At 40.7% G+C, this 13,698-nt stretch overlaps 1 protein-coding gene across 19 annotated transcripts in view; it reads right to left on the bottom strand.

Moving 5' to 3' along the window:
- znf385b (zinc finger protein 385B) overlaps positions 1–13,698 on the bottom strand; it is a 588,958-nt gene that overhangs the window by 116,187 nt on the left and 459,073 nt on the right. Inside the window, exon 1 of one of the 19 annotated variants that reach the window (XM_085986000.1) lies at positions 5,604–5,691. The exons of 16 other annotated variants lie outside the window; for them this stretch is intronic. In XM_085986000.1, coding sequence (XP_085842126.1) covers positions 5,604–5,609 — 6 coding nt within the window. In that variant the 5' untranslated portion in view covers positions 5,610–5,691. Of the gene's footprint in view, positions 1–2,121; positions 2,188–4,810; positions 4,901–5,603; positions 5,692–13,698 lie in introns of those variants that run through there. 2 more of the 19 variants (XM_085986002.1, XM_085986001.1) reach the window with 2 other exon arrangements.

Genomic DNA, 13,698 nt, shown 5'->3' with positions numbered 1-13,698 from the left:
AATATATTTTTCCCAATAACAATTAAATTAATTAGTCCTTTGTGCCCTTGGCTGAATTCATTAAAGTTTAACTTGAAGATCTCCGCCTTTTCCGAAAGCCTGGTTTGGACTTTATGTTTTTGCTGAGAGCTGAAGATTGTGTAGTCTAAGTGTACTATACCCAATTTCCCAGGATGATCGTGCCATTTAGTACGCTGAACTGTTGGAATAATTTTATCCAACTTCTACTCAGTTGCTTTACAAACTTATTTGAAGAAAAACGAGAAGATAAATTTCAAAAGTTTTATTTAGGTCAAGTTTAGAGTGATTTTACTTTATTTTGTGTGTGTGTGTATGTGTGAAAGAGAGAACGAGAACTAATTATGCATCAGTTTTTGTTTAGTGTTCATCAGCTTCAGACAGTGTATTTCTCAGAGAGAGAGATAGAGATAGAGGGTGTCTTCTCATCCGAAGTTCATTTAAAAAAAAACCTCAAACTGTATTTTGAAGCAAACAGAAAACCTACATCACTTGAAATAACAACAGAAAATGCTGGAAAAACTCAGCAAGTCAGGCAACATCCGTGGAGAGAAATTTGAGTTGACGTTTCGGGTTTGACCCTTCTTCAAAACTTGTGTTGTGTTGACAGAAAATAAGCATTCTACTTACTGGCACCTGTGAAACAGGAAGAGATAGATACAGATAGAGTGTGCTTCATCATTCTAATCTGAGTTGTTTTTAAAAAAAAATCAAGTAAGTTGAATTTTGTAAGCAAACAAAGCTGCCTTGAGGGAAACAGATTGGATGGCTGGTTGGGAAGGGGAGAGAAGGAGCGAAACAGGTTGAAGATAGGGTGATAAGGCCTCTGATGTCTTGTCCCAACCTTGGAGGGAATAAGTGAGAGTCTGGGGGGAGTGGATGGAGAGTTAATATGAGATGAGTCACAGCTGAGCAAGGGGGAGGGAAGGACACAGAATTTCAGCAGGTAATTCAAAGGGGAAGAGCTAAGGGTAGTGATGGAAGTGAGATGGGGTTATAATAGGAGTGAGAGGGTGATAGGGAAGGGGAGGGGAAGTGGGACGGCAAAGGGTAGGGTAAGCAATGGGAGTGAGGGACTGGGGGAAACACAAATGATGGGACGAGGGGATGGCATGGACACTCCAGAGGATTGAAGGCCACATTTGCTTGCAATACCAGTGGAAAATGTAGGCTGAAGTTCCTGGCAGCTTCCTTCTCTGCCACCCAGCAACTTGCACCTGAAAGGAAAGAAGTTATGAAGAAAATGACAGAGAAACAAGTAGCAGAGGACAGAGACAGAAACAAAACAAATTAGGGAGAGAGATTCAGAAGAGAAAGAGAGAGAAGCAGAAAAGGAGAGACAGAGAAAAACAGCAATAACCAGCCACAGGACAGTGACAGCGTAACACAAAGAATTCGACCCAACACAATCGTCGCTAAGCAAAAGGAAAAATATCTGACATATTGGGCAGAAATAACAAAAACCCAAAGCAAACTCAATTGCTACTTGGCCCTAAACAGACAATACAACATAGCTGATTACCTGACCATGGTAAAGGACAGCAAACTGAGAAAAATCCTGACAATGTACAGACTTAGTGAACATAGCCTGGCGATCGAAAAAGGTAGACACAGGCAGACCCGGCTACCAAGGGAGGACAGGATATGCTCTCACTGCAGTCAGGGAATGGTGGAGACAGAGATGCACTTCCTCACAGCTTGTAGAAAATATCAGGGCATAAGGGAGAATTTCTACCCAAAATGTACAAAAATATGCCCGGAATTCAGAAAATTGAATGATGACCAAAAACTCCCATACCTACTAGGGGAAGAGAGAAGTTGCATAACACTGGCGGCACACTATGTTACAGCTTGCCATAAACAGAGGGACAACCACTAAAGATAAGATAAGAGTATATATAAATTATATGAAAGTATATTTATACATTCAGGGATATATCTGTTTATACACTGTATGGATAGATCTGTATTTTTGTGAACAAACATGAATGTTTTCCAATGCTTTGGCAACATAAGATGTAACTTGTCATGCCAATAAAGCGATTTGAATTGAATTGAATTGAATGGAGGTAGGTAAAAGAGAGACCATATTCTCTGACTTACCATGTGCAATGCTACAGGAGCTCCATCTGTAAATTATTAAAAAGTTATAGATGGTAGAAAGTGTGTACACCACTGTAATGAAAAGGGGAAACATTGTCCATTTAAGCTTAGTGTTTATCCTCTCAAGATTTACAATTTTGTGACACTATGACATTTCTTCAACCCAAAGAACATCTTTATGATAAAAAATGTCATGTTCTCAAAGCTTCAATAGTTTTGAATAGCAACAATTTCCCCCCTTTTAACTTCAGGACTAAGATTACAGTAAGGAAACACTATGCTATAGTTTTCATGGTACATAATGTCATTTTAACTCCTCAATTAAACTGTACCCTTACCAATCGCTCCCACTTATGTGTAATTCCATCTAAATTAACTAAATTATTCTCTATAACTTGTATTGAATTTTTCACCTGACATTCCTAATTCATACATTTCGAATACCAAACTAGCACAAAAACTAAACAATGAGAAACATTAGTGGTCTGGTATCACAAATGCAAAGACAAACAACCACTAAAACCATAGCTGCAAAATACTCTAGCAACATTACTTAATAGACCTATTATTGTTACAAAGTGAAGTGCAAACGTTTCTGTTATTTTAGTCTTTGTAAAAGAGTTGTTTAGGTGAACAGTGAATGAACTTGAGGTATGTGGAATATTGATAAAGATCTTTTAAAGGCTGACACCTTTTGTTCCATAACTTGTTTTAATAAAGCCCTGTATTGTTTTGGCTAACATGTTCTGACAACAAATGACCGTTGCCGTGAGAGTAGGAGTTATTATACAGATTACTGTTCTTATGAGTTAAAAGCTTTGCAAGACATGCATGGAGCTGTAGTCTGAACAGTGGTTAAGATGTGCTCCTAAATTTAAATCCAGTGCCTGTATTGTATTTAATTACTTGCAGTCTTGTCACTCGCAGGGATAATAAAAGAGATCCAGGCTCCAGATGCTTACTGTAAAGCCAAACCAGGTCAGGTACAGCTTTTGGCAGTCCTGGTAAAGTTAATTTGAAACTGTGAAAGATTATGTGATTTGCAAGCAGTCGTACTGGTACCACTCACTTCCTGCAACTGACACAGACACTGCTAATTACAGTGCACACCTGTAGATGACAGGCACCAATCAATATGGTATCCAGTGTAAGGCTGCTAGGTTTTAGGTCTGTGTAAAAAGCTGAGGGGGGGGGGGTGGAGTCAAAGAGTGCAGCCCAGTATAAATGGGGCATAGAGGGAAGGAGATAAAGTGACAGGGCAGTGGGCGAGACAAAAAGGGAGGCTTAAGGGGATAAATTTGGTGATAAGTTAGGGATCAAGCTGGAAGAGAGAAACAAGACAGATCAGAAGTATGAGAATGGAGAATGTTTGACATGGGTAGAGAGAAAAAATGAAGGGTATGGGGAGGATGGTCCAAAATGAACAGGGGAAAAGAAAAATTGAACAAGCATGTTGTGTAAGGGGCAGAGAGAGAGAGAAATGGGGAATAAGACACTGAAAGGAAGAAATATATGGGGCAAATGAGAGGTGTGGGAGACTTGACTTTTCTGATGCCCTCCTCACCAGTCTCACATAAAACAGAATCTCATCCAGAAGTCCACTACTTCCAACCAATACTCCAAATATTTTAAATAGAAATATAGAGTTAATTTTTAAAATTCATTTTCTCCCTAGTGTAAATGTACTCTTCTAAAAGCTCAGGTGCCAAGTCTCCACATGTTAATAAGAGGCTGTTAGACCAACCTACCGATGTCTTCTGATTCTATAATGGATGCTGGGTCCTTAAGTCCAGTGTCAAGCCTACAGGGTAATCAGACCAGCCATATCAATGCTGTATCGGATACAAGAGCAGGGCAGTAGCTAGGTACCCTTTGATGATTAGTTCACTTCCTGACCCTTCAATGCCTCTCCACCATCTATAACACTCTAGTCAGGGTTGTGATGGAATATTCACCACTCACCTGAATGAGTGCAGCTGTAACAACATCAAGAAGTTAAACACCATCCAGGACACAGCAGTTTGCTTGATTGGTACCTCTGCCACTGGACTTAATATTCAACCCCTCTAGTACTGGTTTACTGTTTCTGTGGTATATACAATCTACAGAATACACTGCAGTAACTCACCAAGTTTACTTCAACAGCAACCTTCCCCTACAACCTCTGCCACCAAGAAATTCAAGAGCAGCAATGTCGTGGAAATATCTTCACCTCCAACTTAGATGTTTTGGACGGTTACCACCATGCCTTCATCATTGTTGGATCAATATTCTGGAATTCCCTACCTAACACCATTGTGAGAGAACCGTCACCACAAGAACTGCAGTAGTTCAAGAAGGTCCACTGCTATTTTCTTAGGGCAACTGGGAATGGACAATAATTAGTCTTGCCAGCATCTCAAGAACAAATAAAAAATGTCAAGAATGCACACCATAATATATTTTGTGTGAAGATAACCAACCATACAAGTTAATCTTAGTTTTATATTACTGTAAATAGAAGTGCTAAGTTAATTTTTAAGTATTTTTTCTGATTAAATCATTTATATATTAAACAGAAATAAGTTATTTTTGTACTTTTTAGCGCAAGAGAATTGCCTTGCAGTGACAGTCTTTGAAGTTTAAATGTCATTGTAAAGTGGCCAACAGGATACCTAGAGTGTAGCTTCAATCATCTTTTTCTTGTTACCTTTTCTCTTTTTAAAGAAACAATACTGCCATTTTCTCAAAGTCTGCCCCATTTTACTTGAAATCTCTCCACACGATGCAACTTTCTCAGTGCAGAAGGTACTTCCCTGCTGCTGTACCGATTACTCTATAGGGTACAAAAAAATACTTTGAGTAGCAGTTGAATGCTTAACATGTTAACGAACAGAAGATTGTCATACAAACATTTGAAGTGTTCATTCACTATTATTGCAAACATTAATTTCCTCCCTAACAAGTGCTGTTAAAGGAGTAAAAAACTGACTTCCATAACTGGTTCTCCAAATTTTCTGCTATCTCTTTCAGGGAGTATCTGATCTCTGCTTGATGTTACTGCAGCACAGCTGAGATTCAAAAACTCAACATGGGAAACATGGTTGAAAATCTATGGCACATGGATGCATTGCATTGTACATTGTAGCTAAAAATGAGTATGTGCTTTTCTTTTTTTCATTATTCCTGTTTTACTCTTTTTTTAAAGCTTTTTTCTCTCTTTTGCAGTGGTTCTTTTCCCACTCTAGATGATGTAAATTTTGGTAACTTCAGAAATGAATACTGATGCTTTCTTGGTATTTAAATGTCTTCCAATGTTCACTAGTTAGGGTACCCACCAATATCTTATAAAGGGTCAGGGCTTAAAGCAACACTCCAGGCAGTGAGAACAAATGCTTAATATACCCAACAACTGAGTGACATTTAAAGCATTATCAACACACAATTTCATTTTCAAATTTGCCTCCCTGAAAACATGAATCAAAATTACAATTTTAGCTCACCAACATTCTCCAGGATACTGTGATAAATTACTTCCAGACCAATGGCTCCCTTGCATCAAGAAACACAACATGTTGTCCCCAAGAAACACTGGAACAGACAAGAAAACAGGTGGCTAGAATTCTGCTCGTGTATGTACATGATTACTAAAGAGAGGATGGACGAGACTTACGTTAAAGTCGAAATAGCGAGAGGCTTGCAATTTCACTAAGTATCAAAAGATAAGTTAAAACCCACCAAGAAAACTGATGCTAAACTACCGATATAGCTGTTAGATTTTTTAGTTCTGGATGTGTGCCTTACAAAAAACTGTCCAATGTAGCAAACACTCAGATGGCAGAAATACCTACAGAGTGTTCACAAAAATATCGGAGTGTTTGTTTCACTATTTAGAGGCATGTATGTAAAGCTATAAAAATTTGCAAATTACAAGCAGTTTCAATTTTATCTTCAGTGTGAGTTTTAACTGTCGTTAAATTTTAACAAAGACCTCAGCCTCTCCCTACTTCAATGCTAAAATAAGTGTCTCTAAAGTTTCTTTCCATTTGAAACATTTGTTATCTCATATATGATATAACAAGCTTTGTGCCTTTTGTTTTCCCTGCCTGTTCCAGCACTCCTCAGAGCCAGCAGGCCATGTGGTCCAACGTAAGGAAGTAATTTACTACACCAGTTAGTGTGCTGACTCTTTTCCTGATACTGAATAAAGATTTATGGGTACACAAATGAAAAGATTGTCAATTATTGTACAGCTAGTCAGATTAAATAATAGGCTCTGGTCACATGTATGCTTTCAAAGGAGGAACAAAAAAGAGCTCATAATTTCAGGGCGATCAAACTCCAAACCCTCCTCAATGAGACTGAGCAGAGGAGAGAGAGACTGTCTTGTCACCATGAGAGCAAGTCTCCAAAAATGTCTCGTTCCATGTGGAGGAAGGTGGCAGTGGCACTGAGTGCCAACTCTCTCACACACACAACTGCAGAGCAGTGCCACACGAAGTTCAATTATATGACCAGGGCAGAAAGACCGATCACTTTTCCTTTTCATCCTTGAGCTCCCTGGGCACCAGTGCACTTTTCATCCCCCAAAATTTAGAGCCGTACCACTAACCCTACACAATGTACTCCGGTTAAAGACAGCAATAACAATATGTGTCACTGTCTCCCATAACAGCACTTACTTGCATGCAGAACCTTAAACCCCTTCCTCACATTAACAGGGTAATTCCACCATATCTCTTACACCAGCTGCCTGATGCCATCTGGGGGATAGCCCTCTCCCAGGCAAGCCTACACCTATCATTCAATTTTGTTGCAGGGAAAACTGGTGCACAAGTCCATGAGAGAGGGGACATAAAGGGGCATCCCTGACAAGCACTCATTCCCTACCACTCAGGTGGGTGTAAAAGGTCCCATGGCACTATTTCAAAGACGCGGAGAGGAGTTCTCCCCGGTGTCCTGGACAATATTTATCCCTCAATCAACATCACTAAAAACAGCCGTCCCCATCAGAGCATAACTCCAGTGCTATGTCGGAGGTGACATTAGGTTGCACAGGCACAAGCTTCAGAGATGTAGCCAGGATAAGTTAGGGCAGGTGACCAAAAGCTTGGTCAAAGAGGTAGGTTTTAAAGAGAGTCTTAAAAGAGGAAAGAGAGGTAGCGAGGTGGACAGGTTTAGGCAGGGAATTCCAGAGCTTAGGGCCTAGGCAACACAAGGCACGGCCACTAACGTAAGAAAACTACTAGGCACTTGGTCTGAGTATTAAACAAGGCTTTAATCAACTGTTTTTCAACATGAAGATCTAGTTGTGTCCTTCACTAGTTCCTGTTAAAGAATGCCCTGAGCAAGCTGGGCCCATGCCCGAGTATTTATACTCTCCCTGGACAGCGCCACCAGCAGGCCGCCCAGTATTACTTCATAAGTCATTTCCACATGAATGACAAGATTCATGTCAGCCACCAAAGGCTGAGCGATTATAATTAGGGATGTTCAAGAGGGCAGAATTAGAGGCGCGCAGATATTTCGAGGGGTTGTGGGGCTGAAGGAGATTACAGAGATAGGAACCTTGGTGCCAGAATCGGTTGCACCTTGCGTGAGAAATTCCAAGAACTGGGCGCGAGCGCAACGTATAAACTGCAAACTTTACTTTCCTATTTTCTTTTGGGTTGCTCGCAGCAGTGCCTGGGAGATTAGCTCGAGCTTACGTTGAGCTTCATTGGAACAGTGGTGGAGGCCGAAGACAGAGCAGTCAGAGTGGGAGTGGAGAATTACTCTGACCTCTCTGTACTCGGCATCTTACCCTGTTCCAATGAAGCTCAATGTAAGCTCGAGGAACAGCACCTCATCTTGCGATTAGGCACTTTACAGCCTTCTGGATTCAACACTGAGTTCAACAATTTCAGACCATAACCCCTGCCCCTATTTTTTCAGATGGCAACTGTTGATGATTCTGCTTTTTCCCCATTTACACCTCTTTTAGACCAATCTTTTGTTTCTCTACCTATCTCATTACCATCTCCTTTTGATTTGTACAATCACGCCTTTTGTCATTTAATCTCTCCTGCCCTCCACCCTATCACAGACCTTCCCTTTTGTTCTTTCCTCCCCTCCCCCTTTCCCTGCCCCTGCACTTGCTTAAAATCTGTTGCATTTCTAACTTTTTCCAGTTCTGATGAAAGGTCACAGACCTGAAACATTAACTCTGTTTCTCTCTCCACTGCCTGACCTGCTGAGTATTTCCAGCATTTTCTGTTTCTGCTCCGTCAGCCCATGTGTTAATCCGCCCATGTACACGTGCTGCAGCTGATACAACTTCTAATAAAGGGGAAGATGACGACTTCAACATAAGTTATTTGATCCTCCATCATGGCTTGCAGAGACTTGGGAGGGTGGATTTTAACTGCAGCAGGTTTACAGCAGGAAACCACTGGGTTCGGCTCATTTCCCACTCGTATTGCGGAAGAATGAGGCCACAGCAATTTTAACCATCGGGCCTCATCAGCATGCCACGGGCCAACTGCCTGCCCAGAATGGGTGGGAATTGGGTGGGAAGTGGCTGCTGGAAATCAGGCAGCTCTTGACCACATGCTAGCACTCAGGTAAACATGGGAACATAGATTCCAGGGGCATCTTATGGTAGGGATGGGGGTGCGGGGGGAGTCCAATGCAGGGGAGGCCTAAATGTTCCTTGTGGGGCCCGGAGCAGAAATCCTGTTCCTTCTGTCCCCACAAAGGAAAGGAAAATACTGACCTTGAATGGTCTCATTGCTTCCGATTCTCTTCTGACAGGTTTTCACCTGCGGGAAAGACACATCGGCATCTCTGCTCTGGTTGGAGTTAAAATTGCAGTCAGGGCCTAATGACATCATCAGACCCCAATCTGCATATTTAAAGGTGGACTTTTTTTGCTCTGAGTGGGCTCTTGGCGAGAAGAGCTACTAAAAATTGGTAATCCAGCACACTTCCACTATAAAGAGTGCAGTGGAAGGCCTGCGAATTAGGCCGTGCCCTTGAAATGCTGGGTCATGTTTGTAAAAAGTAAGAATCTTTGGCTCAGTGGTAGCACTCTTGCCTCTGAGTCAAAAGGTCATGAGTTCAAGCCCCACTCCAAGAACTTAAACAGACACTCCAGTGCAATACTGAGGGAGTACTTCACTGTCGGAGGTGCCGTTTTTCAGATGAAACGTTAAACTGAGGACCCATCTGCTCTCTCAGGTGGATGTAATCGATCCCATGGTACTGTATAAATGCAAATTTCTTTCTTCTTTCTAAATGCCTTTAGTGTTTCAATAAACAGTATAAGTCAAACTAAAGTAAAATGTAAAAAGGAATCCTTTATTTTACTGAATAAAATTACAAATATAACACTAATCTGTGACAGTAGATCCCTCCACGAGATTAAACCAGAAAAGAAAGGAAGGCAATGAGTTATCTGATCGATAAAACAATGGTGTAAGGTGGTAATATTTCATTGGAATGGGGACAACAATTTCAAAAAGTAATAATGGTCTGGATTTTGCGGTCAGCGGCAAAATGAATGGCACCCGCTGTTCATTACGTTTACAACTCCCCACAGATTTTTCGTGGGCTTTTGAGTGGCAACATCTGGTCATCAGGAGTCCGAAACAGTGGAGTGCCCTTGACAGCGGATCTGGGATCTGTGTGAACAGGGTAAGCAACAGTGTGTCTCTTCAACCAATAGATTGAAAAATCCTTACAGAGACACACAGAGGCTAAACCAGGAAGTGTAAATTAGATTTAAATCATGTACAGAAAGAAGGCATTGAGAGAGAGATAAAAGAAACAGGAAAGTTACAAAAAAATTTTTTTTAATTTTTAATTAAAAAAAAATCTCCAACAATAATTAAAATCTGAAGGAATGAGACCCCACACTTGTAAAAGTAAATTTTCAGTGTCAGAGAGGTTGTTTGGTAATAATTCAGACTTATCATGCCATTAAAAATTGACTTACACTTGAGTGGACAAGCTCTAACTTTTTCTGATGTGTTTAGTGGGTAAGTACCACAACTTCACACCCTTCATGTGTTTGAGTGCTGAGTCTCTCAGCGAGGTACTGGTATAGTGCAGCTTCTGCAGGAGCAGGGTAACTCGGACAACATCTTTCTGATTTCCACGTTTAACTGCACATGTGTGGATGCTGGAAGTCGCTGTGCAATTTACTTCTTAATAATGGTGAGTGCTGATAGCCTCGCTGTTATTCCTACCGCAAAATCCGGGCCAACGGCTATTCCAGTGTGTTATATGCTGAACAGGGAGCTCAAGCTTGGTAGCATTCTGAGCACACTAAACATCCAAAATCATTCAAGTTACAGAGAAGAGCCATTTTAGAAATTCAAGTTTATAACACATATTAATCCCCACCATCTTTGCCACTCAGGTCACTTATTTCATTGAATCTATCTACTAATATAATGAACATTTCAGTGAATTTTGCTGCGATGTTCATCATTATCTCATCAGTAGATAGGACAAAATCAAACAGAAACCAATAGTGGCGTTTTAACCTTTAATGTGATACTGTTTCTAGTTAGGTTGCTATAAAACTGCTATATTTAATCACATTTAAGTTTCCACTCTCTCAGCCAGTTAGAGTACTCCTTTATAGCAATCTATAAGTAATTGAAATAATAAATGCGAGTTAGCGACAATAGTGTTATGTCACGCAATCCAAAAACTGAGAAACAACAGACTGTTGTTATCATTCATAGCTAGCTGGGAAGCCTTTATGTGTTCACTATTTCAACAAGCATGAAAGTTCATTATAAATCCTAACCAGTCTCTGTTCCAGGTCTCTAGGGTTCTTTCAGATTTATACAAAAATTACTGTAATTTTTCCATCCTCATAGGAGTACTGTAAATTCATAAAAATGTTAACTTCTATATAAATATGTTTATATCAGAGTTCACGAAGCACTTCACCCCTGCCGATTATTCCCCTCAAAACGTTGACAGTTACAAATGGTCCCTCAGTCACCCGTTAAATGTAGGTGTTATTAAACTAATAACTAGATGTGTCGGTTTGATTCAGTTGGTTGGAATCTTGCCTGAATCTAAAGGTTGTGCTTTCGAATCTCCCTCCAGGATTTTAGCACATAATCTAGGCTGACACTCCAATGCAGCGATGAGGGAATGCTGCATTGCTGAAGCCATTAAAAGGTAAATTTTTCTTTGCACACTCTTGGTGTAAAGCCTCAGCTGCCAGGAACACACACTGGGAAATCATGCCATGCAGCCTATGATTTTCTGTGCTGGGCTGTGCATGGGAATATTCCCACTATATGCTCCAGATGGACAAGGCTCCATGCTGGGAGTAGACAATTGTAAAATTTACCCTCAAGTTATTTGGCTGTTCAGTTGGAAGGAAGTAGACAGTTGTCCCAGTGTTCAGGTCAATGTTTTTCCTTCAACTAACGTAACAAAAACAGATTAATTGGTCATTCATATCATTACTATTTGTGGGATCTTACCATGTGCTGTTTAGTTCAATGAACAATATTCATATAACATTCAATGAACTTTCTTGATCAACAAATTGCAATTCTGAATTACAGCAAACTTCATGTGCAAGTAGTTTTCTGCAAATGATACAATGAGCATACTGCTTATCATGTTAGTTTTGTTCTGCTCATCAGGTTAGGAATGCGGAACTTCTAAAGAATGGAGTCTTCAGGACATAGTTCAATGCCCTAGACAACGAGGGCTTGATTTTAATAACGGAGGCGTGTTGAGGGCGGGCCTGCTGCTTGGCAGCGATCGGACCCGCACCCGGCTGCCGCCTCCTAGCATTTCCGATTTTGGCTTCATTGGCCTCGTTACGGCCGACATGCAGGTCCCTCCAGGCAATTGCTTGGAGGATGTCAGTTTCTCGCATCTGATGGCCCCTTTAAATTTTCAAACAAACAACGCGCCATGTCCCCTTTGCATTCAAATGTAATTGGGATGGCTTGGTCCTTTATTAGCTTGACAGGGGAGTTGACAGCGTCTGTTCTGAGCAAAATTTAATGAATGATATTGCTGGTCATATTATTCCAGAAAGAGATTCATGATTTTTTGATATACCTGTATGACTTTATTATCTGACTATGAAATGAAAAAGATGCCAGATGTGTTCCTGACTTAAACTGAATCAAGATCAAAATACAAGAGCCCAATCTATACAAAATATGTATTTCTAGATGGTAACACAGTGGTGTACTGAGCATCATAACATGAAGCAGGAAATCACAATTTACATGTACTTCTGGCAAATTTTGAATCCAATCCTGTACTATATAAAAACTGTGTGATCTGTGGCTAGTTAAAGGGATCACTCTCTAGTTTCTCAATCATACAATATGTTAAAACGGGCAAAAAGTGTAATCTTGGAGGCAACAGACAGGACTGTATTTATTTTCCTGTGTGTGATTTTGCTTGTCGTAAAATATGACAACATAGGATGACATGGGGGTTGGGAAAAGTACAATTATAATTTTTGTTTTTTGAATTTTGTGCAACTTGTATCTTTTGTGAAATACAGCAAAAATGCTACTGAATCCTCCCTTTGTATTTTTCAATGCTGACGTTCTGCTACTGCACTGAGAAACTCCACATCCCTGGTGATTTCAATCTCAACTTCAACCCGCCCTTCCTTTCTTCCATTGACTTCTTTGCCCTGTTGGCTTCTCTCAATGTCGCTCTCCACATCACCTCCCAACCCTCAGCCAGCCCCGCGATCTCATCATTGGTGGTGGGAAAATTATTGGAAAGAATTCTGAAGGACAGGATAAATCTTCATTTAGAAAGATACGGATTAATCAAGGATAGTCAGCACGGATTTGTTAAGGGAAGGTCGTGTCTGACAAACTTGATTGAATTTTTTGAGGAGGTAACAAGGAGGGTAGATGAGGGTAGTGCATTTGATGTAGTGTATATGGACTTTAGCAAGGCTTTTGATAAGGTTCCACATGGCAGACTGGTCACGAAGTTAAAAGCCCATGGGATCCAGGGCAAAGTATCAAGTTGGATTCAAAACTGGCTCGGAGACAGGAAGCAGAGGGTAATGGTTGATGGGTGTTTTTGTGACTGGAAGGCTGTTTCCAGTGGGGTTCCACAGGGCTCAGTACTAGGTCCCTTGCTTTTTGTGGTATATATCAATGATCTAGACTTGAATATAGGGGGTATGATTAAGAAATTTGCAGTTGATACTAAAATCGGCTGTATGGTTGATACTGAAGAAGGAAGCTGTAGACTGCAGGAAGATATCAATAAATTGGTCAGGTGGGCAGGACAGTGGCAAATGGAATTCAATTCAGAGAAGTATGAGGTAATGCATTTGAGGAGGGCTAAAAACGAAAGGGAATACACATTAAATGGTAGGACACTGAGTAGTGTAGAGGAACAAAGGGACCTTGGAGTACATGTCCACAGATCCCTAAGGTAGCAGGCCAGGTAGATAGGGTGGTTAAGAAGGCATACGGAATGTTTGCCTTTATTAGCTGTGGCATAGAATACAAGAGCAGGGGAGTTATGCTTCAACTGTATAAAACACTAGTTAGGCCTCAACTAGAGTACTGTGTGCAGTTCTGGTCACCACAT

Source organism: Somniosus microcephalus, chromosome 4, assembly GCF_052327205.1.
Source record: "Somniosus microcephalus isolate GS21.2 chromosome 4, FLI_Smic_1.0, whole genome shotgun sequence".
Classification (NCBI taxonomy): Eukaryota; Metazoa; Chordata; class Chondrichthyes; order Squaliformes; family Somniosidae; genus Somniosus; species Somniosus microcephalus.
The sequence above is the reverse complement of the archived record's forward strand: the minus strand, read 5'-3'. Positions and strand labels throughout refer to the sequence as shown.